At 53.7% G+C, this 25,396-nt stretch overlaps 2 protein-coding genes across 7 annotated transcripts in view; both read right to left on the bottom strand.

Annotated features, from left to right (window-relative positions):
• Positions 1 to 2,381, bottom strand: part of IAH1 (isoamyl acetate hydrolyzing esterase 1 (putative)) — an 11,231-nt gene extending 8,850 nt beyond the window's left edge. Inside the window, exons 1-2 of one of the 5 annotated variants that reach the window (XM_036432552.2) lie at positions 2,236 to 2,381; positions 1,254 to 1,306 (exon numbers count right to left, since the gene is read on the bottom strand). In XM_036432552.2, coding sequence (XP_036288445.1) covers positions 1,254 to 1,306; positions 2,236 to 2,316 — 134 coding nt within the window. In that variant the 5' untranslated portion in view covers positions 2,317 to 2,381. Of the gene's footprint in view, positions 1 to 1,253; positions 1,307 to 1,463; positions 1,512 to 1,595; positions 2,023 to 2,235 lie in introns of those variants that run through there. The other 4 variants (XM_045579738.1, XM_045579736.1, XM_045579737.1 and 1 more) reach the window with 4 other exon arrangements.
• Positions 2,104 to 25,396, bottom strand: CPSF3 (cleavage and polyadenylation specific factor 3). Of its 2 annotated transcripts, XM_036432543.2 has the most exons (18): positions 25,210 to 25,396; positions 23,694 to 23,757; positions 23,180 to 23,277; positions 22,520 to 22,648; positions 20,749 to 20,926; positions 19,556 to 19,645; positions 18,927 to 19,077; positions 17,602 to 17,777; positions 16,474 to 16,632; positions 14,877 to 15,023; positions 14,011 to 14,272; positions 12,901 to 12,999; positions 11,805 to 11,899; positions 10,561 to 10,648; positions 9,786 to 9,855; positions 7,069 to 7,165; positions 5,868 to 5,969; positions 2,104 to 2,118 (listed from the first exon to the last, which is right to left on the bottom strand). In XM_036432543.2, exons 1-17 carry the CDS (start codon positions 25,257 to 25,259, stop codon positions 5,868 to 5,870), a joined length of 2,055 nt encoding a protein of 684 aa, XP_036288436.1. In that variant the 5' UTR covers positions 25,260 to 25,396; the 3' UTR covers positions 2,104 to 2,118. The 2 variants fall into 2 exon arrangements, with proteins under 2 accessions (XP_036288436.1, XP_045435691.1); XM_045579735.1 differs by lacking the exon at positions 2,104 to 2,118 and having other exon boundaries at positions 5,708 to 5,969; positions 25,210 to 25,395.

Here is a 25,396-nt window from a genome sequence, read left to right as displayed (position 1 = left end):
TTTAGGGGACAGAAAGAGAGGAGAAAGCGAAGACTTGAAGACACAGCTCACATTCAGAAATAAGATTTGTTCTTGGTGTTTCATGTTGAGGAAGAAAATTATGAAGTAACGATAAGCACACGTCTTCAACGGAGGAAGAGGCAAAATTCCTGCTGATCAGTTACTGAGACCCAACCCAGATACGCGTGTCGGTTTTTATTTTTTGAAATATATACATTTTTACCGATTTCAGAGAGGGAGAGGTAAGACATCAGTGATGAGAGGGAATCATTGATTGGCTGTCTCTGCACGTTAGACTGAACCCGCAACCCAGACATCCGCCCTTGACCGGAGTCGAACCCGGGACCCTTCTGTCCGCAGGCCAACGCTCCTTCCACTGAGCCGTACTGGCTAGAGCTTGTGTCTACTGTTTTTAATCGGGAAAATATTTGTAAATATATGTTAACCTCTTTTTAAAAATTTGTACTTTTTCTTAACCAACTTTTAAATATTTTTTTTATTGACTTAAATTTTTTTAGAGAAAGAAAGCGAGAGGGATAGACACATTGATGGGAGAGAAACATCATCCAGAGGCCGCCTCCTGCAAGCCCCCTACTGGGGATCAAGCCCTGAAACCCCCAAACCCCGCCTGTGCCCTGACCGGAACGGAGCTGGTTCCCGCGGAGCCGCACAGCCGGCTATTTAACCTCCTGAACCGTGACACCGCCTCCTGTTCACCAATTCCTCAGCAGACTCTTCAGATACCAAAATCATTCCTCTTTCTGATACAAAGAGGATTTTGGAGGGAAAAACCCTCTATTGAAACTGTGTTAAGAATCTATTCTGCATTCTTGCAACTGAACTCACTAACCGTTGAAGTCAGACCCACACAAAGCCCGGAAAAGGACCGGTCGCCTTTCCGTGAACAGCTCCATGTATTCCCCACAGCTTACAGGGTGGAAAGTTCCTGAACAGCCCATGGTGGAAAGTTCCTGAACGCTGAGGCCCAGGCTTCCTCCTCTCCGAGCCCCGTGCACAGACCCGGAGGCAGCCGAGCCTGACAGGGCGCTCGGCCCTCTTTCCTGAGCCGCGGCTCGTTTCCCGTCAGTCAGCACTCAGGTGCTCAACTGGTGAGAGTGCAGCCCAGGTGCACCCGGGCTGCGGGTTCGATCCCGGGTCAGGGCACATTCCAGAACCAACCACGGAACACAGATGGATGTTTCTCTCTAGAAGCAAGCAATAAAATAAACATTAAAAACACCAACACTGCTCACCTGACCAGCTTGTCAGCCAGGGACGCACCCCATCCTTCAGGTTGGAAAGAAAACTGGAGAGAAAGCAGCCCGTTAGTAATGTCCACGTCCTGAGGCCATTTTGGCCGCCTCCCCGCCCGCCCCCGGCTGGCCTTCCCCTCCTCTCTCCGGGGCAGGCAGGGCCACCCTCGCCCTCCCTGGCCACGAGCGGCTTCCTTCTCCACCGGGGACCTGGGTCAGAAGAAACTCCTCCCAGTCCACCATCCAACCGTGTGTTGAGCTGGGAAACGAAGCCACGTTGCCAGCACCAAGGGTGACTCCTTGCAGAACTCGGGGTGCGCCTCCCAGACACCCCCATGGCACCTGGAAAGCCCCTCCCTGCGCAGACGACGCCCCGGGAGTGCAGTCTGGTGCGGGAGTGTCTGACACGCCCTCGCGGAGGAACGGGGTTTCCGAGTGTTTCCCCCACGGGAGCTGGAACGATCCCGGTGACAAAGCCTGCTTCATTCTCGGGCATCTTCCCGGGGCTCAGCCCGCCCCAGGCCGCAGGGGGCGGCTCCGCGTTCCCGCCGGCACGGGCGGCGCGGGCCTCGCGGGCCCCCAGCCGACGGCGCCGCCGCGGCGGGAGCCGCTCCAGCTCGTGCGGCGGGAAGAACGGCCGGCGCCTGACTCCCCCAACGCCCGACAGGCAGGGCCGGGGCGGCCTCGGCCCCCGCCCCGGAGCCCGGAGCCCGGAGCCCGCGCGTCCCCCGGGCCGGGACCTGGGCGCGGGGCGGCGCAGGCCGTTACCCCGGACGCCGGGCGCACCGCCCCCGAGGCCGGTGCCCAGCTGCCGCCCCGGGGCGCCGGGCGGGCGGGTGACCTCGGAGGCGGGCGGCGGGCGGGCGGCGCGGCCTTCGGTGAGGCCACGCCCGCGGCTCTCGGGAGGGCCGCCGCCGAGAACGGCGAGACAGCGCCCTCTGAGGGCCGCGCCGGGGCCTGCAGGCGGGCCGGGCGGCGGTACCTGGGTGATGGAGTCTCCGAAGAGCAGCACCCGAGGCCAGAGCAGCGAGCTCCCGCAGCCCAGGCCCTCGCACAGCGCCATGCCCGGCGGCTGAAGGGCCCGCAGGCGGATATCCGGGCGGGGCCGCGGCGGGGGCGGAGCTAGGGGCGGAGCAGGGCGGATATCCGGGCGGGGCCGCGGCGGGGGCGGAGCTAGGGGCGGAGCAGGGCGGATATCCGGGCGGGGCGCGCGGCGGGGGCGGAGCTAGGGGCGGAGCAGGGCGGATATCCGGGCGGGGCCGCGGTGCGCGGCGGGGGCGGGGCCGCGGCGGGGGCGGGGCCGTTTGCTGTTCCTGAGCCGTTAGGTGCGGCCGCCGCCCCGGAAGCCCACCTCCCAGCCGCCTGGCCGGGCTCCCGGTCAGCTCAGCCGGGGCGACTCCGAAAGGAGAGGGGTTGGCGCCGCCGTCCGAAGCCGGCTGGAATGTTCCAGCAAATGGCGAGGAGCGAGACGCCCGGCGGCCAGGGGCGACCCGGGCGCCCGCCCGCCGCCCGCCACGCTCCTAGCATCGTTTCTGTAAATGGTGACCCGTCCACCCGCGCAGCGCCTCACAGCCGTGGCTCGAAGGGCCCTGGGAGCTAACCTCAGAGGAAGGGACCCCTCCAGGCATCTGGCTCCCGGAGACGTGCTCACCTGGACCCTCCGGGACCGATGGGACCGCCGGGGCCACGGCTGTGGGAGCGGCTCCGGCCCCGCCCCGCCTCCTGCTGCGAGAGGCTGAGATGGTCTCTGTGACCCGTCCTCCCGCTCGGCCGCCGCCTCTTGAATAAACTGGATTTTCCTTCCATCAGCTCCGGAGCCACAGGCAGCTGTCACCGAAGGACGCACTCCGCACACAGCCGCCTCTTGTTAATAAACCGTGTGCTCACCACGGACCGATGGTGTTGACTCGGGCCCTGGTGGCGCTCAGTGGTTAGCGCAGGCCCAGGGACTGAGGATCCTGAGTTTGATTCTGACCAAGGGCGGCTCCCGGTTTCAGGCGTGACCCCCAGAAGGGGGCGCTGGGGAGGCAGCTCATCCATGTGTTTCTCTCCTCCCTCTCGGGTGAGGATTAACCAAACAGTAGTTCACGCCTGGCATGTGCTGGTGTCGGGCAGCAGACTCAGAGTTTGGCCTCTGGGAGGATTAGGTTCACCGAATACACGGAAAAGTGGGGGTGCCAGGAGGAGGGTGAGGGTGTGGGATTACTGAGGCAGGGGGAGTCTTCGCAGACTGAACACGGTTTTGCGGAAGGTGGGTGGCCGATGGGACAGGGTGTGGGGAGATGAGGAATTTGAACAGACCCTGTGGCCAGTCGCTAAGGGGACTGAAACCGGAACCCAGGGGCCGAGGAGAGCCGGGGAGGGGGGCCTTGTGGGAGGAACCTCAGGAGCCCCGGGTGTGCGCCCAGGAGGCCGTCCCCTCCACCCCACGGTGACACGTGATGTCCTGGAGGAGCCACGCGGGCCGGGAAGCGGAGGGCCGGGAGCAGTGGTGCCGGGAAAGCTGCCTGCCGCTCACGGCCTGGCCCCGGGGTCCCGCAGGAGCCTGGCTGCAGCTGGAGAGGCAGCCGGGGACACGGCGCCACCCAGTCTCGAGGCTGGGCATTCCCGGGAGCCACGGGGGGAGCTTCCACACGCGGCTGCTGGAGGACCCGCATGCGAACCACCCACTTCCCACGCGCACACGTGGGCACCCGTGTTCTGTGCCCCACGTGCCAGGCGGAGCCCGTAGGCCAGGCCAGGCGCTCGGACTTCATGGAATCACGGTGAAGCCCGAGGGCTCCAGCAGGCGGCTGACTGCTGCTGTGCGCCCTTCCTGAGCCCCAGCTGCTGCGTGTTTCCCACATGGGAGGCCGGCCCTCCTCCCTCGAAAGGTTCTGCAGAGGAACCACCTGTTCCTTGTTGCCTAAAACGTGGCTCCACAGGTGGCCGGGCTGCCGTGGTGTCCGAGCTCGGCCTGCACGGGTGTGGGTGTGTGGCTGCAGCAGGGAGCGGTGGGAAGAGCTATTTAGAATTCTTACCTCCAAGTGGTTACTCCGAGGGAGGGACAGGGGAAAGGACACGCCTTCTTGCTGTAGGTCTTCAGGAAGACGTTACACGTGTGTTTTGTAGCTTGAACTGTTAGAAGAGCCTGGCCAGTGTGGCTGGGTTGAGAGCACTGAGAGGTTACCAGTTCGATCCCGTTAGGCGACACAGCCAGGTTTTGGTTTTGATCCCTGGTCAGGGTGCATACAGGAGGCAACTGATCGATATTCCTCTCCCTTTAAAATCAATAGAACATATTAATTTTTCAAAGTAGATTTTTAATCCCAGAGAGGGAGAGGGATAGAAACATCAATGATGAGAATCATAGATCGGCTGGCTCCTGCACATCACCTACTGGAGACTCAGCCCGCAACCTAGGCATGCCTCCCTGACTGGAATTGAACCCAGAACCCTGCTTTATCCAATGAGCAAAACCAGCTAGGGCTAACTATAATTTTAAAAAAATTTCATATGACCCTTAGACCTATAGTTTGGGCCAAAGACAAAGAAGTTGGCTCCATTACAGAAATAAATGTATTTCATTTCACGGAACAAGATTCACAGTGAAGTCTGTCACCAAAGCACAGGAAATGGGTGGTCAGTGGTAATAAGTTTATAAGACACAAGAGGTGAGGCCTGACCAGCGTTGATGGAAGTGAGTGGCTGGACAGCTGATGTCTGTAGCTGGACTGGGGCTGTGAGGGGAGGAGGGACTCACGCACAGCGTGTCCCTCTGCAGAGGAACCATCGCCTGCTCGTTGATTAGATGCCGAGTTAGCCCTGCAGGGTGACCGCCCTCAGCAGCAGCACCTGATGGGCCTGTGCCATTTGCCAGTCTGCATGCTGTGTGCCTCAGGAACCGGGACTATCAGCTTACATATGAAACAATTCAGGGCACCTGAATACCCTCACACAGGAGACATAAAAAGAATCACCTTCCTGTCTCTGAAATTGAATACATAGCTATTAAACAGAGGAAATATCACTGAACCCCAAAAGCTGTAATTTCACAAATGTAGAAATTAAGGAACTTGGCAAGAGGATCAGGAGGGAAAAGATAGAAAGGGGGCTTAAAACTTGATAATCTAGAAAAATTAAGTCAAATTCAGAATATCAATATGAAAATAAGTTATTGTGCATTTTCTTAAAATGTATATAAGACATACCGGTTCAGTTGCTATGAACAGACTTAATGAAAAATCCTCGCCGGAGTACGTGTTTATTGATTTTAGAGAGGAAGGGAGAGAATTTCGATCCATTGACTCCTGTATGCACCCTGACTGGGGATCGAACATGCAACCTGACCGGGAATGGAGCCGCACGTTGTGGTGCAGAGAACCCTGATCCAAACAGCAGGGCTCCGAGCAGCCTGGCAGGGCGCTGTGAGCAGAGTTTTACAGTTTATTGGGAGCGGCATCCGTGCCCAGAAGTGGAATCAATAAATCCTACACGTTTATTCAGCATTCAGAGCAATGGACAGATCAGGTGGTAATTGTGGTGTGCTAGCGACTGGAATGAGAGCCGCTGGCCGTCCAGAGTGGAGAGGCCGCCCCAGGCAGGAACGTGTTTCCCGGTAAGTGACAGCAGCGGTCAGTGCACCGGCGTGAGGGCCTCGTACAGTCTCTGCGCGGCCAGCTCCACCATTTCCCGGAGCGACTCGTCATCCTCGCTTCCTTCCTCGCACTCGGCAGTCTGCAGGAGGAGACACAGACGTTACTGTACGGCAGGGAAGTGACTGCTCTTCCAGCACACTCATCCCGGGCGGGGCGGAGGGGAGCAGGAGGGGGCACCCAGCCCTGCGCCCTGTGGGCGGGCACGAGCTCATAATCATCTGGCTCCCTTCCAGCTGTAAACACTGTGCTGTTAAACACTTTGTGTAAAACCGAGGAGAGAAACACCCTTAATTCTGTTAACCTTTCAGCGTGTGACCTTCTAGCCTTTAGCTTTACGTACAGACTTCTTACGGGCTGGAGCGTAACCTGCCCCACTTAGCGATCCGGCGGACACTGCGCTGGGCGGCACCAGCGTCCCCTGGCCGCCGGTCAGCCTGTGTGAAATCACTGCTAGTGGCACAGACAGGGCGGCTGGGAACCACGATGGGGAAGTTCTCAGTTTACTTTTCTATTGAGGAAATAATCAAATAATCTCCTAAATAATCAAAGACCATGCAAAAGAAATTTTAAACACACGTCATCTGTGTAGTGTAACTGTTCTAATCTCCGGAACAGCCCTGCATGGCTCCGGGGATAAGAAGGAAAAGGTCATATATAATAATTTCAACAATAAAGATTTAAACTAAACAAAACAGCCCTGCGAGGCAATGAATTTCGCTCAGGCCTGTGAAGTAATTATGCAAAGTGGGCTGGCGTGAGATCAGAGGCGCCCCGCCTCAGAAGCCCCGGAGCCCGCTGGTGCCGGACTAGGAGCCCTGAGCTGGCCCGGGTGCCGGCCAGGGAGGCCACACAGGGATCCGGTGCCAGACGGCCCCTCGGAAAACAGACGAGAAAGGAAAAAGCAGGAACATACAACTTCTCCTATGGGGTGGGCAAAGCAGGTTTGTAGCTATGAATACGGGACATACAGACAACTGTATGCCTACTTTTGCCTCACGTTGGTAGAGTAATATAAACAAAACTTGTAAAAAATAGAAATAAAAAAATAGGAAGAAACTGGAAGGAAATGCTAAAACACAGGCGTGGGGTCACAGGGTTCTCTGCTAGGCTTGGAGTCGCAGGTGGTTTTGCCTTCACCCTGTTTCCTGAATGTCTGGAGACGTAGGGGCAGCTCATACCCGGGTCTCCAAGTTCAGGTTCGCAGTCCTCCCGTCCACGGTGACACTGAGCAGGGAGCCGTCCTTCACGCTCACGCAGTCCTCTCCGAATATGTCCCTGCGCACACAGCACAGCAGTGAGGCACATGCTGACACGCGCAGTTTACAGAGCTGGGCACAGTGCTATCGTCCTGAGATACACTCGTTAATTGGTTACCTTCTGTATTTCATTAATGTCCTAGAACAGGTAAAACACAGCTACCACTCATTAAGAAAGCTCTGTTGCAGCAGGCACTGTGCCAGGCACTTACATACATGATCTCCACCTGTAAGCATGCTGGCGAGAAGCCCCCGTGCACAGGGGGTTTGCAGGGCGTGTGCAGGTGGCGGACCTGCAGCCCTGGCCGGTGCGCAGTGGAGCCGGGACCAGACCTGGCCTCCTGGCTGCAATGCCCCCAGCCCCTGGCTGCCCCTTTCAGCCCCCCCTGGTCAGGCACTGCGGGCCCTGGGAGCCGGCCCATCATTAGCGGCCACGCTGTTCCAGTGGGTCACACACATGTGCAAACAGCAGGCCGGCCGGCAGTGGGCTGGGTGAGGAGTCAGTGGGTCAGTGAGGGTTGGAGACTGGCCAGCCATCAGCACTGCCCACAGGTGTTCAGCTGGCACAGGGGTTGGGGGGCCCATGGGGTGACCGCCCAGCGGTTCATGGTGATAAGTTCCTTTGCATGAGTGTAACCAGAGCACTAAGGAGAAACACTCCATTTTAACCGCACACACACGTTCAAAAGGAGAGAAAAGGGGTCATTTCAGGTATCAGCGGTGGTTTGTGTGAGAGCAGCCAGGGCAGCCATCCCACAAGCTCACGGACTCAGCGACAGCGTGACAGCTGACGGACAGGGCGCACTTATGTATGGCTTTCTCTCAGCCCTCGAGTTCCTGTTTCTAACACTGAGGGGTGTGTGTGTGTGTGTGTGTCTGTGTAGGTGTGTGTGTGGGGGGTGGAGAGGTGTGTATGTGTCTGTAGGGGTGTGTGTGTGTGTGTGTCTGTAGGTGTGTGTGTGGGGTGGAGAGGTGTGTATGTGTCTGTGTAGGTGTGTGTGGGGGGGGTGGAGAGGTGTGTATGTGTCTGTAGGGGTGTGTGTGTGTGTGTGTGTGTAGGTGTGTGTGTGGGGTGGAGAGGTGTGTATGTGTCTGTAGGGGTGTGTGTGTGTGTGTGTGTGTGTCTGTGTAGGTGTGTGTGTGGGGTGGAGAGGTGTGTATGTGTCTGTAGGGGTGTGTGTGTAGGTGTGTGTCTGTGTAGGTGTGTGTGGGGGGTGGAGAGGTGTGTATGTGTCTGTAGGGGTGTGTGTGTGTGTGTGTCTGTGTAGGTGTGTGTGTGGGGGGGTGGAGAGGTGTGTGTGTGTGTGTAGGTGTGTGGGGGGGGTGGAGAGGTGTGTATGTGTCTGTAGGTGTGTGTGTGTGTGTGTGTGTGTGTGTCTGTGTAGGTGTGTGTGTGGGGGGTGGAGAGGTGTGTATGTGTGTCTGTAGGGGTGTGTGTGGAGGTGTGTGTGTCTGTAGGGGTGTGTGTGTGTGTGTGTGTCTGTGTAGGTGTGTGTGGGGGGTGGAGAGGTGTGTGTATGTGTCTGTAGGGGTGTGTGTGGAGGTGTGTGTGTGGGGGGTGGAGAGGTGTGTGTGTGTGTCTGTAGGGGTGTGTGTGGAGGTGTGTGTGTGGGGGTGGAGAGGTGTGTGTGTCTGTAGGGGTGTGTGTGTGTGTGTGTGTGTCTGTGTAGGTGTGTGGGGGGGTGGAGAGGTGTGTGTGTGTGTGTGTAGGTGTGTGTGTGGGGGGGTGGAGAGGTGTGTGTGTGTGTGTGTAGGGGTGTGTGTGGAGGTGTGTGTGTGGGGGGTGGAGAGGTGTGTGTATGTGTCTGTAGGGGTGTGTGTGGAGGTGTGTGTGTGGGGGGTGGAGAGGTGTGTGTGTGTGTCTGTAGGGGTGTGTGTGGAGGTGTGTGTGTGGGGGTGGAGAGGTGTGTGTGTCTGTAGGGGTGTGTGTGTGTGTGTGTGTGTCTGTGTAGGTGTGTGGGGGGGGGGAGAGGTGTGTGTGTGTGTGTGTAGGTGTGTGTGTGGGGGGGTGGAGAGGTGTGTGTGTGTGTGTGTAGGGGTGTGTGTGGAGGTGTGTGTGTGGGGGGTGGAGAGGTGTGTGTGTCTGTAGGGGTGTGTGTGGAGGTGTGTGTGTGTGTGTGTGTGTGTCTGTGTAGGTGTGTGTGGGGGGGGTGGAGAGGTGTGTGTGTCTGTAGGGGTGTGTGTGGAGGTGTGTGTGTGTGTCTGTAGGGGTGTGTGTGTGTGTGTGTGTCTGTGTAGGTGTGTGTGTGGGGGGTGGAGAGGTGTGTGTGTCTGTAGGGGTGTGTGTGTGTGTGTGTGTCTGTGTAGGTGTGGGGGGGGTGGAGAGGTGTGTATGTCTGTAGGGGTGTGTGTGGAGGTGTGTGTGTGTAGGGGGGACGGGGATGGAGGGGACAGGCTGGGAAGAGGACCCGGTGGAGGGGGCGGAAAGGTCAGCACCCGTGAGCGGAGTCTGGCTCTAAGGGAAGAGCTGCGTCACGGTCCATCCACCCGACGGAGGGGCGCTGGCTCTTCCACAGCCGCAGAGCCGCGGGCTCCCGCCCCGAATGGCGCCCTCGCAGGCCTCTCAGCCCGGTCCCAGGGCGGCTTCGGGCCCGGAGGCCCCCCCCCCCCCACAACCCCCGCCTGAGGGGGCCACTCACTGCAGCATGACCTCCAGCCTCTTGCTGTACACGTGCATCTCCAGCTTCTTGGACGCCTTCTGGACGGCAGCTGCGGAGGAGAGTCTGTCTGTATCCTGTGTGCACTCATCCCAGCCAACACCCAGGACGTTTCTGACCGGCCTGGACTCCTCCAGGGGAAGGTCAGCTAAACTTGGAGAACTGCCGACTGCTCATTTTTAGTATTTAGGAGAGAAGCGCTCCTGGAGGACCAGGCTGCTGCGCATGCAGGGAGGGCGGCAGCCTTAGGAGAGCCACGTGCCTCTTCCTCAGGGGTGGGAGGGCTGCCCGCTGCCAACGATGCCCCACGGCGTGTTTGACCGCCCCACGGCGTGTGCCAGCAGCTGCGTCTGGGCTGGCCCAGCTGGGAAGACATGCACGGGGTACGTTCACTGCCGCTTCCCCGGCGGAAGGTGCTCCTGGCAGACAGGAGGGTCCTCTCTCCACAGCTCCGGGAGTCACGCTCAGAGCCCGTTTTCCGCTAGGCGTGCTGGCTAACGGGGACAGCGGGACACTTCCCGTTACCGAGTTCCCAGAGGGACTGGCACTAAGAGATTTCATCGTAGAGCGAGGTGCAGGGGAAATACTAGTGATGTGCACTGTTTTACGTGTATTTAGTGCTGTCAAGGTTACAGGAAGGAAAAACCAGGAGTTTGAGCAACTTAGCACTCCCCTTTCTGCTGTTTAGCTCAAACGCTCCAGAGGAAAGGACTGACTGTGCAGTGAAGTGTAGCAGGAAGAAAGTGGGATGCTGTACCTTTCCGGACTCTGGGGTTTGACTGCACCTCGAGGACCACGGTGGTCACGGTGTCGGCATACATGTCGTTGGCGGGGTTAGCAAGCCACTGCAGAGCGGAAGGCAGAGTTAGGAGGGTACAGTCGGGCCACCCGCCAGGGACAGACCTTTAATCTACGTAAAATAACACGTGAACACAGACAGCTGGCCTTGTAGCTGGGAAACTTGCAAACAATTTCCCTGCAGCGCTGGGACAGGGAAACAGACAAGGCCGCCTTTGTCACCCTGTCCCAGAATGCCAGCCCATCAAACCAACCATTCATCTGGTGTGGGTTCCCGATTCCACCAGCAGGAATTTAAAATTCTACCAGTGGGGCCCTGACCGGTGTGGCTCAGTGGATAGAGCGTCGGCCTGCGGACTGAAGGGTCCCGGGTTCAATTCCAGTCAGGGGCGTGTGCCTTGGTTGCGGGCACATCCCCATTGGGGGGACGTGCAGGAGGCAGCTGATAGAGGTGTTTCTCTCTCATCGATGTTTCTAACTCTCTATCCCTCTCCCTTCCTCTCTGTAAAAACCAATAAAATATATTTAAAATTCTACCAGTGGGAAGACATTTACCTAAGTTAGTGACCGCTTGCCTTGGAGGACGTGGCCGTGTTAATGTGTGTACTTGAGTGTTCAAAGTCCCACTCTCTTAAGATAAAACCTCACTCTGTCACATTAAAACTTGTCAAGTTTTAATGTGACAGAGTGAGGTTTTATCTTGAGAATGCTAAGACCTGTTGATACACCTGAAAGTAGCCTGGGACACTGTAATATCAGCTCCAACACAATGGTATTACGGGACAAGGACTGCAGCTGTGCGCAGGATGGCCGCCAGCCTGCAAGCTGACCCGACCCACCTGCGCAGCCGCAGTCCTGTCTGCACTCATCACACACACTGAACGCCACGCCTGGACTGGTGGCTAGTTTCTGTCACACAGACAATGCTCGCTATGCTGCATGTAAAGCTGATCTTGTTAAGAAAGCTATACTCTCCGATAATCTTTTCCTGATTGGGAAGCTAATTTCTCCACATGTAAACTCTTTCTAAACTGGAATTTACGGGAGGGAGGGCGTTGGTTAATGAGGTTATATAGGTTTCAGATGTACAGTTCTATAGCACATGAGCTGCACACAGCACTGTGTTCACCACCCCACGCCAAGTCTCCACAGTGAATGCTTAAACCCTTTTCCTCCGTATTTGGGTAAACAGTCTCATCTTACTTCTAACACCACCATTCCTGGTTCCTGTATTACAGTAATATTTTTGAACACTTTCAAAGCAGGTTTTTCTTGAATTTCTAATTCTTCTACATCACCTGAAAGAAAGAATTAGAAGATGTACATAATTTCCTGATAATCTGCCAGAGGTATAATTATTCATTTGTTTATAGGGACAGCGGAACTGAAGCTGACACATAATGGAAAAAGTTAACAGTGTACTTGTGTGGTCAGATTTAAATAGCTAGTGAGTTCCACATTAATTGCTCAGAGTAACTGAGAGATCTCAATATGTATTATAAAAGCCCACACAACTAGAACGGATTTACCTCGGACATTAATATTTCATCAACAGCAAACCGTGGTGACGGTCACTCTTCTGTTTTTATGCCGAGATTAGCCATGAGCATCTTAACATTTCCCAGAGGCTCATCGGCCCCGACAGTCCCTCTCCCCCTGTCTTCTCGGGGTTACTCCTCCCGCAGGGCACGTCTATCCTTAACGTGAGCCTTCTGGTTTCCCAGGCGAGGTCTGCGGTGAGAGGGTTTCCTCTGCTGCACTTTACGGCAGCACGTGGCCACACGAGGGGTGCGGGCTGACAGACAGGCACCTTGTAATCGGAGTGCTCTGGCCTGTGAGCGCGCCTTTCCTTTGACTGAGTCTCTGCCCCTCGCTGCTGCCCGCAGTGAACAGAGGTTTTCCCTCTCCCTGGCCTCTGCCCGGTGGCCCTGCGCCCTGAGAAGACCTGCCGTGCACGGTGCCAGTGGAACAAGGAAAACTCACCGAGCAAAGACAGAAACAGAGAAGACTTGGGTAAGTAAGCTGAAGTAGATTTTAGACCCAAGGAGCAAAGACTGCCGATATTTTTAGAATTTTAAGTGGACTGAAGACGATAAAAGGTATAATGGGATTTAAAAAAATGGATGAATAATGAGTAAATTTTTAAGCTTCACCTAAAAGTGGTACGATGAAGTACAAATAAAATTTGTGCTAATCTGAGACAGTTACCAAAACAAAACCATATCCTTTCCTAGATATATCATTACTTAAAAAAACACACACACACACAAAAAAAGTGACTGTCACTCAGTACACACACCTGTCAGTTTCTGTAGCTGGTGATGGAGCAGATTAAAGGGGCCGTTATAGGGAATGGCCTGCGTCTGCTTCACGGTGCTCATGGCCAGGTCAGTGTAATCTGCAGAGGACACGAGAAGAAATGCGCGTAAAGGAAAAACACTAGTCCGGCAAACACAGCTTGCAAACATCCTGGAGTGAAGGAAAGAAGTAAAGCAACCGAGAGCACGTTTCCAGCAGCAAGGCGCTCCTCAGTTCGTCCTCATCCTCGTACCCCTAAGCCCCCGCCGACCCCGCCAGGTTAAGCACCCCACCCTCCTGAACACATCCGGCCCCTCCGCGTCTGCAGCCAGCACACCAGCTGGCCGCCACTTCTCGGGCTTGGCACCTGCTGGCACACAGCCGCCTGACGGACACAGCCGCCTGACGGGCACAGCCGCCTGACGGGCACAGCCGCCTGACGGGCACAGCCTTTCCCAACACCAGGGCCCGCTGTCTCGGACACCTCGGCCTCGCGGACCGACACGGGGGCTGGCTCAGAAAGGTGCTTCTCTCCTCGGGCACCGCTCCGGGGCGGGGGCTGTGCTTCTGGTGACCTCGGCCCTCCGGCCCGCACCAGGCCGGCTGGGTAAGAGCCCGACGGCCTGCAAGCTGCCTGTCCCACCTGCATTAGCGCTGAGTTTACAGCGGTCCATGAGCAGCTGTTCACGTGGACACAACCCCACACTGACTGCCAAGCCACGCTGGCTCAGCATGCGCACAGCTCAGGCCACCAGGCCCGGAAGCCACTAAAACCACAGGCCACCGAGGTCAGTGCCTGTGTGGGCACCTTCCTTCAGGAGAGAACATCGCTCCACTGACGGGGAGGACAGCGGCACGTCAGCAGGAGCCACTGTCTGAGAGGCAAGCCTGTTCCAACGAAGGAAGAGCCGCTTCACCAAGAACTGAAGTGTCAGCAGTTCGGGGGAGACTCATTTCCCCATAAAACGAACTGGATCGTTAACTTCCACCGATTGATCTTTTATCACTCGGCTGGTATTTAAAATGTGGCCCCTGGGGAAGAGAAGTTTTCATAGACATTTCCTCTCAAAGCTAAAACCGAATTATATTTGACGCCTAACAGCGCACTTACTGGAGAGGTCACAAGGAGAAAGTATGTGGTAATTGAAGTTTCTCTTCACAAGGATTCCTGAGACGCGCTGGCCTTGCTCTGGCTTCTTGTCTGCTAAAAAGCCCATGACCTTGGCCAGTTTTTCCCCTCTGAAGTTCAAGGTCACCGCTTCTGTGTTCCGAGGGTTATGGACCTCTATGTGGACTTCGTCATTATCTTCATATTCTCGAATCAGGGCTGCTTTCAATCGGGCCATCTCGTTCTGTTCTCCGTGGACTAAAATCTAACGGGAGACAAGTGAAAGGGCACCGGAAGGATCCTCAGTCCAGGTAACCACGGCCTTTCTGTGAATACGGATCAGTTAAACGTCCGGTGGAGAGATGTTACTACGCACAAACCCGCACTCTTATGTTCCTGGGGAGGCGGCAGAGTGTCAGAAACAACAGTGGCTTTGGGGCTGGTAGGTCTGAACAGGTGCCCATGTGGTGGGAAATTAAAGGGCACCGCTTGCCCTGGACACGTTGGCTCAGTGGATAGGGTGTTGGCCTGTGAACTGAAGGGTCCCAGGTTCAATTCTGGTCAAGGGCACATGACTGAGTTGTAGGCTCCATCCCCAGTGTGGGGCGTGCAGGAGGCAGTTAATCAGTGATTCTCTTTCATCATGGATGATTCTCTCTCTCCCTCTCCCTTCCACTCTGAAATCAATAAAAATATGTTTTAAAAAAATAAAGTGTACAGCTTGCCCACCTCCCAGGAGAGCTGGGGGGACGGGTGCTAGGAGAGTGAGCTCCGTTTACGTGCTGCGTGGCCAGAGGCGGTCTGATTTGAGAACCAGCCGCAGCGAGGTGTGCTTGCCCCTGTGATCGCCAAAGGAAACCCGGACTCACCACGTGAGGCGGTTTCAAAGCACGGATGAACTCGCTGGTCTGCTGGTAGTCCGTGTGAGCGGAGAAGGAAATGTAATCCACAGACATCTTCAACGGCAGCTTCTGTCCAGACATAGTGGTGATCTCTTCGGGTTCGGACATGATGTGCTGTGGAAAACAAAGAACAAAATAAACCACCCAACTGGATTCGGCACATTTCCCACTTTCCATGCAGCCGTAAACTCACGCTACATTTAGGACCATCAGCACAAAAACCATTCTAATGCCACCGAGTTAGTAATTATCGAATGCCATCTCCTTCATCAAGCAGACACTCAATCAGAAAGCGAGGCGGTGAGTTAAAACCACGTGGCTGGAGTGAGAAGCGGAGTGACCACTCTCCAATGAGGAAGGCCAGCGGCCCTCTCCACTCCTCTGGAAAGAGCTTCCAGCGAGGAGGGTGCACATCACGGGCAGCGTGCTCCTATTCTGGTTTTTAAATTACATTTTTATTGATTTCAGAAAGGAAGGAAGAGGGAGATATAGAAACATCAATGATGAGGGAATCGTCAATCGATCGATCAGCTGTCTCCTGCATGTCCCCTACTGGGGATTAAGCCCGCAACCAAGGTACATGCCCTTGATCGGAATCGAACCCAAGACCTTTCAGTTTGCAGGCTGACGCTCTATCCACTGAGCCAAACTGGCTACGGCTGAACATCTATTTTAAACACACAGCTAACAATGTCTGCATGACTCATAGAATAAAGTAATAAAAATGAGCAGAGCGGAATCCATGCACTTAGGAAATAAAATGGACGTTAACCGTCAGAGGCGATAGGGGAACAAGGTGCTCGGTGCTCAGAACCTGCCTCTGGAGTCCTGCACATGCCCGCCTGCCTCCCTGAGGCTCACAGCGAGCCGCAGGAAGATGGACCTGAGCCCAAACCCTGACAGCCTGTCCAGAGAACACTGTCCGTGAGCCTCGTCCCCGTCACCTACGGTGCCCATGTTTGTCCCAAATGGGATCCTCCCACTGTCCTTACTGCACCTGACGGTGCTCCTTGAACTTGAATGCGCCTCCACCCGCCTGGGATCAGGCCATGCCCCTCAGTGCCTGCGTCACTGCTCACCCTCACGAGCAGCCTCTCCCTCTCCCTCAGCAGCAGGGCCCCGCCTCCAGGCCCGCACGGGGGAGCGCGGCAGGGACCGACCTCAGCCAGGGTGCCCTCCACACAGTAGCCCGCACCGCGGAGCCGGCAGGGACCGACCTCGGCCAGCGTGCCCTCCACGCAGTAGCCCACACCGCGGAGCCGGCAGGGACCGACCTTGGCCAGGGTGCCCTCCACGCAGTAGCCCGCACCGGGGAGCCTGGCAGGGACCGACCTTGGCCAGGGTGCCCTCCCCGCAGTAGCCCACACCGGGGAGCACGGCAGGGACCGACCTTGGCCAGGGTGCCCTCCACGCAGTAGCCCGCACCGGGGAGCCTGGCAGGGACCGACCTTGGCCAGGGTGCCCTCCCCGCAGTAGCCCGCACCGGGGAGCCTGGCAGGGACCGACCTTGGCCAGGGTGCCCTCCACGCAGTAGCCCGCACCGGGGAGCCTGGCAGGGACCGACCTTGGCCAGGGTGCCCTCCACGCAGTAGCCGGCGATGATGACGCCGTTCCTCTTGTCTGTGCACCAGCTCTCGAAGAGCTCCCGGGACAGGCCGCTCTGCATCATGCCCGGGGACGCCATCACCACGCTGGGCCCGATGTCGTCAAAGTGGTCCATGCTCTGGGCGGGGGGGGGAGGGAAGAGCGGGTGAGGACCAGGCTGTGACCGAGCTTTCCTTTTTTCTAATAAATAACAGATAGGCGACCACACGAGTGAAGGGGTCTTGACAAGACTAATAAACGGTTAGCCCAGCGTCCAAGTTCCTAACAGTTTGGACTAGGAATGAAAGACAACAAAGTGAGGAAAACACTTAGCTCACAATGACCCTCAAAACCTGCTCTGGCAGCTCGGGGGCCATCACGACGCCCCAAGGACTCACAGCTCCCTCTCAGGTCTCAGGGATATTTTGAGCTGGCCTAGAAATCTAACCAAAAAAATTAACACTGTTTCTAGGGAAAACGCGGCTCTAATTACTGAAACACTAACCTAAAATATAAGGATTTATGAACAGAGCTTATCTATAATTGGAAAACCACTTACACCCTGATTGCTGTGGAGTATTACTTTATGATTAGAGCATTAGTTTGGATGAAACAACATACACATTTTAATGAGAGAAAATCTGATTTCATTGAATGCTCTAGAAAAGTAAACAGGAAAGTGTTCACATATGGAATTTATAATGCTAATCATCAAAAAGATGATTAGGTTTGAGTAAGAACAGAAAAACCTAATACACAAGGTATTTTTCTCATCAGGACTTGTTATTTCTGCGACAAAAAGGCTCGAGTTATTCAGCAACAGTGAGAAGTGACAAGGCACAGGGACTTGGAGCAGGGGCCGAAAGCACGCCCGCTGCCTAGTTCCTGACTCCATCAGAAGTGATGGCTGCTGGGGAGAGGCGGGCTGCTGGGGGAGAGGCGGGGCTGGGTGAGGACCGGGCTGCTGGGGGAGAGGCGGGGCTGGGGGAGAGGCGGGCTGCTGGGGGAGAGGCGGGGCTGGGTGAGGACGGGGCTGCTGGGGGCCAGGCCTCTCCCCTGGCTGCTCCGGGTGTGCCAGCCGCCCTGCCCTCCCTCCACGAGCTCTCACCTTCAGGTTACTAATGTGTTTGAAGACGAAGGGGTTGTTGATGTTGATCTGCTTGCGGATTTTGTCGTTCATGGCGTTCACGTACGTCTGGTACACGGCCATACACTTCTTGGCCAAAGATGATGCGTAGTATATTGGAATATCGTGGAGTTCCGGGTGATTCTGCCAGTACTCATCTGGAGAGAGTTTATGAGATAAATGTCATTTTGTTATATGGGGTAGACAGTCCACGTACTAAGTGACACGAACAATTAATTTAAAAATTCAGACGAGAAATAAATGAAAGCACATAAGCATGCTTTAATGGGGCCAGGAAGCATCAGCTGTCTCCCTCCCTCAGCGATGGCCCTCAGCTCTCTGCAGGCTACTGCAGACAGTCAGGCACACAGCACGGACGCTGAGAAGACTGTGCTCCCAGAGGAGCCGCAGCATGGCTGCCTTTGAGGGGATCATAAACCCACACCCAACAGCGACCACTGCTCCTCCTACCGTCACACACGCTCACGGAGGCATTTGGGAAACGAAGGAAAGTAGACACTCACTCTCCAGAGTTAACTTTCTAGTCATTTGTGTAATTTGTACCTCACTAGGGTCAGAGTACATACTGTTTTGAACCCTATTATTATTATTACTATTTTTAGAAAACCACCTCTTAAAAAATTATTTTTTGATTGATTGGGAGAGGGAAAGAGAAACAGAACAGAAACATCAGTGAGAGAATCACTGATTGGCTGCCCGCTGCACACCCACACAGGGATTGAGCATGCATCCTGGGCATGTGCCCTGAACAGAAATTGGTTCATAGGTCGATGCTCAACCGCTGAGCCAGACTGATGTCCATTTTTCAGTCCCCTTAACATATTATGTGAATACATGTAACATGACTTTTTTCCTATAATGCGGTATTTACTGACACATTCCCATAAAAATACTGAAATGATTATACCCTACTGACAGGTTTTCTGTACATCTCATTTACTTCCCAGAAGTGGAACTGGTGGGTCAAAGGGCAGCATATTCTTTCCTTCTGAGGCTGATGGCAACCAGAAAGGCGCCGGTCACTGTTCCTCTAGTCTACCTTGACCCTGACCCTGACCCTAACCTTGACCCTGACCCTGACCCTAACCTTGACCCTGACCCTGACCCTAACCCCAACCCAAACACTTACCCTGACCCCAACCTGCCCCTAAGCCTAACCCTAACCCGAATCCTGGCCCCAATCCCTACTTCTAAATGCAGAAACGGAAGCCCAGCAAAGCAGAATAACCTGGAGGCCAGGCACTCCAGGTTCTAAGAATCTCCTGAGCGAAAAGTAAAAGACGCACCTAAAATCAGGAGCAGCTCCTGAGCCCTCCCGAGAGCAAAGACAGGGATGAGGCCACGGCCGCCTCTGTTCACAATGTCGTGGACCGTGTTGCAGAATCGTGCCTCTCGCTCCTCCCGCTTCTCATGGATGTGGGTCCCATACGTCGATTCCTAAGTGACACAGCAGACGGTGAGACCAAGACTGATGAGTCCAAAGGATAGAAAGCTAAGCATCATGAGATGCGAAGCAACGCGATTCATTTCTCCACTAACATGCTACCTATTTGGGCGTGTACTGTTAGAACACCATTTGAAGAACAGATAAGAATGTTAGACCTAATACCTGGTGAGCTGATATAAATCCTTTATAAAATGGAATTAGGAAATAGTGTAAAAATGTAGGGTAATTCACCTAGACAAAAACATGTAGGCGGTATCCTAGTACCGACTTTAGACCAGAGCTGATATACTTAACAGCAAGAAAGTGGAGCTGCACTACGAAGAGAGGTCAGAAAACTAAATATTATAGCAAGAAAAGATACGTTTATATCCAACCACATATTAGAAAAATTAGATTGCAATATTTTTTCCCACTAGAAAAAATTCTGCTTACATTATCCTGACTGCAATCCCATGCACTAATACTTACAATGATAAGAATATCAGGCTTAATATTTGGAATTTCAGCTGCCATTAAGTGTCTGTCTTCTTGTCGTGAGAAGTCACCTGTATACAAAAGCTGTGAAAAGATAAAGCTGGAAGGTTAGGCTTTTGGAAGGGTTCATTTGACTACTAAATACAGTTAGCTCATAAAACCTGAAAGTGGAAATAAACAGAACAGCCCACAATGGATGATACTGTGATGTTACCCTGTGTCTATCTGAGCTGGTCACAGACCATGCAGCATTTCAGTCAGTGACTCTAACTAATGGGAAGAATCCTCCCCCAAAGAGAACCTAGATCTTAACAAACCTGAGAAGTGCTCTGAACATCTCAGAGAAGAAGGGCAGAATGAGGAAAGAAGTCCACTGAGGAATATGGGAAAACCATAAAAAAAGGGAAGATAAAAACCATTGGCGGGTGTGCATCAAATTTCAAATGAGAATTTAGATCTGCATTTGTGTTATTTTCTGTGCCTTTGAGCAAACAGCAAGAAAAAATGATTTAGAAACACAGGACAACTCAATGTGTAAAAATATTAAATACTATATAAGCAGCTGCTGAAAATTCAGGACACTATTACACTAGAACATCGCTTTACAACTCTGGCTGCACATAAAGATCACCTAGAAAACTAAAAACCCCCACTAAAAATAAATAAATAAATAAATAAAGGGGGGGGGGTGGTAGTTTGAGACTACACCATTCTGTTTCAATGGGTATTTTTCAAAAGCTCCCTAAGTATTCTAATGTGCATCCAGAGTTAAGAACCACTGCTTGCCCGGCCAGTGTGGCTCAATGGTTGAACATCAACCCATGAACCAGGTCACGGTTCAATTCCCAGTCAGGGCACAAGCCCAGTTGTGTGCTTGATCCCCAGTACAGGGCGGGCAGGAGGCAGCCGATCAACGATTCTCACAGCTCCTCCCAGGCCATTTTCCATGGACGCCGAGGAGCTGCTGCTCTGGAAGTGGGAGGGAGCATCACAGATGCTCATTTCACTCTTTCCTCCCGCTTCTCACAGAAGCACTGTCCTGGGGTATGAACTATGACACTCAAGCGGAAAAAGCACGGACTTAACGTTCTCTCCGGTTTCAGTGTCTGGACACTGAGTCCTCGGGAACGTTCCTCAGCACCAGCTGGCGGCCTTCTCATGGAGGGAGCAGATAGGGCAGGGAGTACCTTCACGCCCGCGATCTCGATCATGAACATGGCCGCTCCGAGCACGTGGCCCGCATGGTAACACCAAAACTTGATTCCTGCGACCTCCTTCACTTCGTGGAAGTTGATGGTTTCGATTTTGTCCATGCTCTCTTCCAAGTCGGTCTCCGTGTATAGCATGTCGTCCGCTGATATGTTACTACATTTTTATAGATCCAACAAAAAGAATTCAGGGCAAGATTGTTAAAAAGTCCTTGATCTCACAGTAACTATGGATGACAAACCCATGAAATTATTTCTTTAACTTATATTGTATGGGTTATATTATCTAGAATGTCTTTGCCGTCTCCTGTATTTTTTTGCCCTGCAGTTCTAATAAAAATTTTAGTGTGTACAACTAGGAAGCATAATTTTAAGCACAGCACTCAGTAAACTAAGCAAAGTACTCTTTAGGGTAGTACTTCTCCACCTCTGTTCTATCCCAACGCACCTGAGACACTCCCTCACACACTGACCCAGGACAGAGATCCTGACACAGTGACGTGAAAAGATTTCTCTACAAAGGTTAGCGAACTTTTCTTCTGAAGATTATGCTAAGAACTTCCAAAAAGCAGGAGAGCGTAGTGGTGAAGGACAGGGCTCTGGAGCCAGTCTGCTTGGGTCTCAATCCAGCTGTGACCATTGCAGGTAAACTACTAACCACTCTGTGCCTATCACCACGCATTTTCCATCACCTGTAAAGTGGGATTCATAACAGAACCTACGCCATGAGGTTCTATAAAGGTTAAATGAGTTAACCATGTTAAGAACTGAGGACTGTGCCTGCATGTGGTAAGTAGCATTAAAGTGTAAGGAGTACATTTACTACTAACGATAACTCTCCCATTCTTTTTTTTTTTTTTTTTTAATATATTTTATTGATTTTTATACAGAGAGAAAGGGAGAGAGATGGAGAGTTAGAAACATCGATGAGAGAGTCATCGATCAGCTGCTTCTTGCACACCCGCTACTGGGGATATGCCCGCAACCAAGGTACATGCCCTTGACCGGAATCGAACCCGGGACCCTTCAGTCCCCAAGCCGACGCTCTATCCATTGAGCCAAACCGGTCCCAGCTCTCCCATTCTTTTGTATTTACATATGTAGAGTAACAAATGCATCTTACAACGCTTGGAATACATATATTAAACAGTAAACTCTTGAAGGCTAATAATTTGTGCTGTAGGGATCACAAAAATGCCACAAATTTTCTGATAAAAGAAGTTTTCCTCTTGCAACTGGAAGACTTCCCCAGGAAAAATTTTTCATTTAAGGTAGTCAATTTGCTTTGATCAGATAATCTAAAATAAGATTTCAGTATATATCACTGCATAACGTATTTGGTGTTAATTAACATTTATAGAATATTGTTGTTATACTTTACAACTCACCTAAGTTACAAAGATTTAAAAGAATGGCCGAAACCGGTTTGGCTCAATGGTACCTTCTTGAAGCAAAATAGCCAGTCAGGAGTGAGTATGCAAATCAACCCAACAAAGATGGTGGGTTAATTTGCATACACAGGCGCCCAGCAGTGGGTGGGATGCTTGCATCATCGCCATGGTGACAACACAGGCTTTCTATGCTGCCACAGCTGCTCCAGGCCTCTGGGCAGCGTGGGAAGGCAGAAAGGCGGCTCCGGCTGGAACGAAGGTGGTGCCAGCAGCCAGGGGAAGGAAGGCCCATGCTTGCACGGATCTTCACGCATCGGGCCTCTCGTGTGTGTTATTTCGAGTCTAACAGAGCAACTTACCTGACTTTGACGTAGTCTGAAAGAAGCCACCTGTAGATAGCTTTCGTAGCATGCGTCATGAAAGTTCTTCCTTTGAAACTCGTCTTCTGCAGAAACCAGGGCAGAGCTCCACAGTGATCCAAATGGAAACTTAGGGATGAAAGAGATCCTGTCAATTCTAAAACAGTACCCATCACACATACAGGGAGGGAAGAAATAATGTAGCTAGTCCGAGTGTGAGAAAAAGACACTAAATGTATTTTCAAACATCAATTACTGCATCAGTGGTAATTAGAGAAGAATACACCCAGACCTCTCCCGGCCACAGATGTGACAAGCCTCGCAGGGGCATAACGCTGACCCGCTGCTGTTTGTGAATGAAGTTCCTATTGGAAGCGACAAGACGTGCCCTCAGGAGGCCTGGGGAAGGCTTTCCTGGCCTCAAGCTATACAGCGATCCTAGGCACACGCTCTCTGCCTCACTGCTCCGGAGGGAGGAACACACCTCCCAGGAACTGCTCTAGCTGTGACGACAGTGCAGAGTGCTGTCAGACTTAGACGTTGGCAATATGCTTCCGGTGGAAAAGACTCTTAAACTTCAGAACCTCAGCACCTGGTAAAGAATGACTTTTATAGTAAAAGTCTATGGAAAACAGTGTCGTCAATAAAGGAAAAACTTACTGACTGATGAGCAGGAGGTCAATCTCAGCGGGGTCAATTAAATCGATATAAGGAAGAGCGTCCATTCCTTCTAGGCCAGGGTGGATCCCACAGTCCAGCTGAGAGAGAGAGAGAGACAGATCATTTTATTAAATAAATGTTTTATTAAAATTCACCCAATGAATAGACAACGCTATAACTGATCCATCACACACATAATCAAAATGGACTCTACATGCTAGCATTTGGGTCAGGACGTTAGGCCTGGAGAGTGCGCCTTTGTGAGCAGGAGATCTGGCGGACCGTTTTACATCATAGAATATATCTTCTCAGTTTACGGGTTTTTGTGGTTTTTTTTGTCAAATTACTGAGTAGAAGTGTGTGTTAGTTTTTCCGCATTACCATTTCATAGCACAGACTACATATACCAACTAAGAAACATTTCTGGGAGCTGAACAGCTCACTGCTGGACGAGAAAAGCCCTGCCAGCCAACTCGGACAGAGCGGTATTCCCCAGCCCACGGGCAGTAATTACCATTATCTTCCTGCCTTTGAACTCCAGGATGATGCATGATCGTCCCACTTCTTGCCCAGCTCCCCTGCAAACATTCAAGGGGAGACATGAAAACAATCAAAACCAAGCCCACGGATTCCAACTCTTTTACAGCTCACACTGAGCCCACCTGACGGCCAGGAGGAAAGTGGCCCCACACTGGGACGCCTCTCAGTGTCACAGGTGCCACTTCCTGCGCTGGGACATCCTTACCCCCTCCTTGACCTGTCTGTGACTCCTACTTTCTTTAAAGGCTCAGCTCCTGCACCTCTGAGACAGCACTCTCTCCCCTTCTCCACGCTCCATGGCACTCACTCAGCGGCGATTATAACAGTAACCATGCACTGAGAGAGAGTGACTCGCACAGCAACAGCTGCCACAGTATTCCCACTGAGGAAACAACAGGGTTCAGATTTCAGGGCTGACTGCCAAGTCCCCATCTCCCGGTGTTCCCAAGGAGAGCTCTCTGGTGGTTTTTCTTTTTCTTTTTTTTTTCTTTTTTTTTAATATATTTTATTGATTTTGTACAGAGAGGAAGGGAGAGAGATAGAAAGCCAGAAACATCGATGAGAGAGAGTCATCGATCAGCTGCCTCTTGCACACCCCCCACTGGGGATATGCCCGCAACCAAGGTACATGCCCTTGACCGGAATTGAACCCGGGTCCCTTCAGTCCCCAAGCCGACGCTCTATCCATTGAGCCAAACCGGTCTCGGCTCTCTGGTGGTTTTTCACTGCGCGCTGCAATTCCCTCCAAGAGGGTGAATTCGGGAACCTTGCCCCAGTCTTATCTGTATCCCCAGCGCGCGGTGTGGTGCTTGACAGCGGGCTGTGAGCACGTGAGGAGCGGACAGGTGAGCCAGCAGGAGCTCAGCAAGTCCGTGTTGGATACATGATGGGTAGATACTTCCAACCTTTTAAAAAATGCATCCATCCATGTTGTGCCAACACCTACCGTAACAGCAAACAAACTGCTTTGGCTCCCCGCACCCTGTTCTCCCTTTCTGAGCGGCGCTCCGGGTCTGCCCCGCGCTTCTCCCCGGAAAGACCAGCCCCGCACGGGCACCCAGGGCTGGGTTCCGCCCCGGCACCTCTGCTTTCCCTCCTCCCCCGCTTCCTCCCCTCCCCCTCCTCCCAGGGTCTGGGCTCCACAGGGAACTCTCACCAAAGTCCCCACTTTCGCATATCGGCAAATGCCACGTCCCGGAGGTCGTCCTAACAGCCACTGCGTTCTTCCCCGCAGCGCCGCCGCCTCATCCGGGCCTCAGCAAGGCCTGCCCGCGGCCGCAGCACCAGCGCCAGCTCCCCGGGGGCTGCCACTCCCCGGCGGGTATGAAAGCGCCCCCAGGGGCTCCCCACCCCCAACTCCAACCCCCTTCCCTACGATCGGAGGAAAGCACCACCCATTCCACCCCGAAGGCCCCTTCAGCAGCCGCGGACCGGGGCGGCGGAGCGCCGGCCACCCCGTGAGCCCTCCCCGCCTCTCGCCGGCCGCTTACAGGGGCCGGATCAGCAGCTGGTCACTCTCCTCCGCAGGGATCGCGGACATCGCGGAAGTCCGGGGCGACGCCGAGGGGAGCCACCGGGCGCGGGAGCCTTTCTATAGCGGAGGCATAGCCACGGGGAACCGCGCTGGGGAGAACGCCTACCGCGGAGAGCACAACTTCCGGCGCTCCGGCGCCGCGG

The sequence above is a fragment of the Pipistrellus kuhlii genome, unplaced genomic scaffold (genome assembly GCF_014108245.1).
Source record: "Pipistrellus kuhlii isolate mPipKuh1 unplaced genomic scaffold, mPipKuh1.p scaffold_m20_p_112, whole genome shotgun sequence".
NCBI lineage: Eukaryota > Metazoa > Chordata > Mammalia > Chiroptera > Vespertilionidae > Pipistrellus > Pipistrellus kuhlii.
The sequence above is the reverse complement of the archived record's forward strand: the minus strand, read 5'-3'. Positions and strand labels throughout refer to the sequence as shown.

Coding starts and splice junctions, on each gene's coding strand:
- CPSF3 (XM_036432543.2), bottom strand. CDS start 25,259: ATGTCCGCGATCCCTGCGGAGGAGAGTGACCAGCTGCTGATCCGGCCC. Junction 15,024..16,473: donor TGGAGGGCACCCTGGCCAAG/GTCGGTCCCTGC, acceptor TGTTTTCCACAG/CACATCATGTCCGAACCCGA. Junction 7,166..9,785: donor AGGCTGGAGGTCATGCTGCA/GTGAGTGGCCCC, acceptor CTGTGTGCGCAG/GGACATATTCGGAGAGGACT.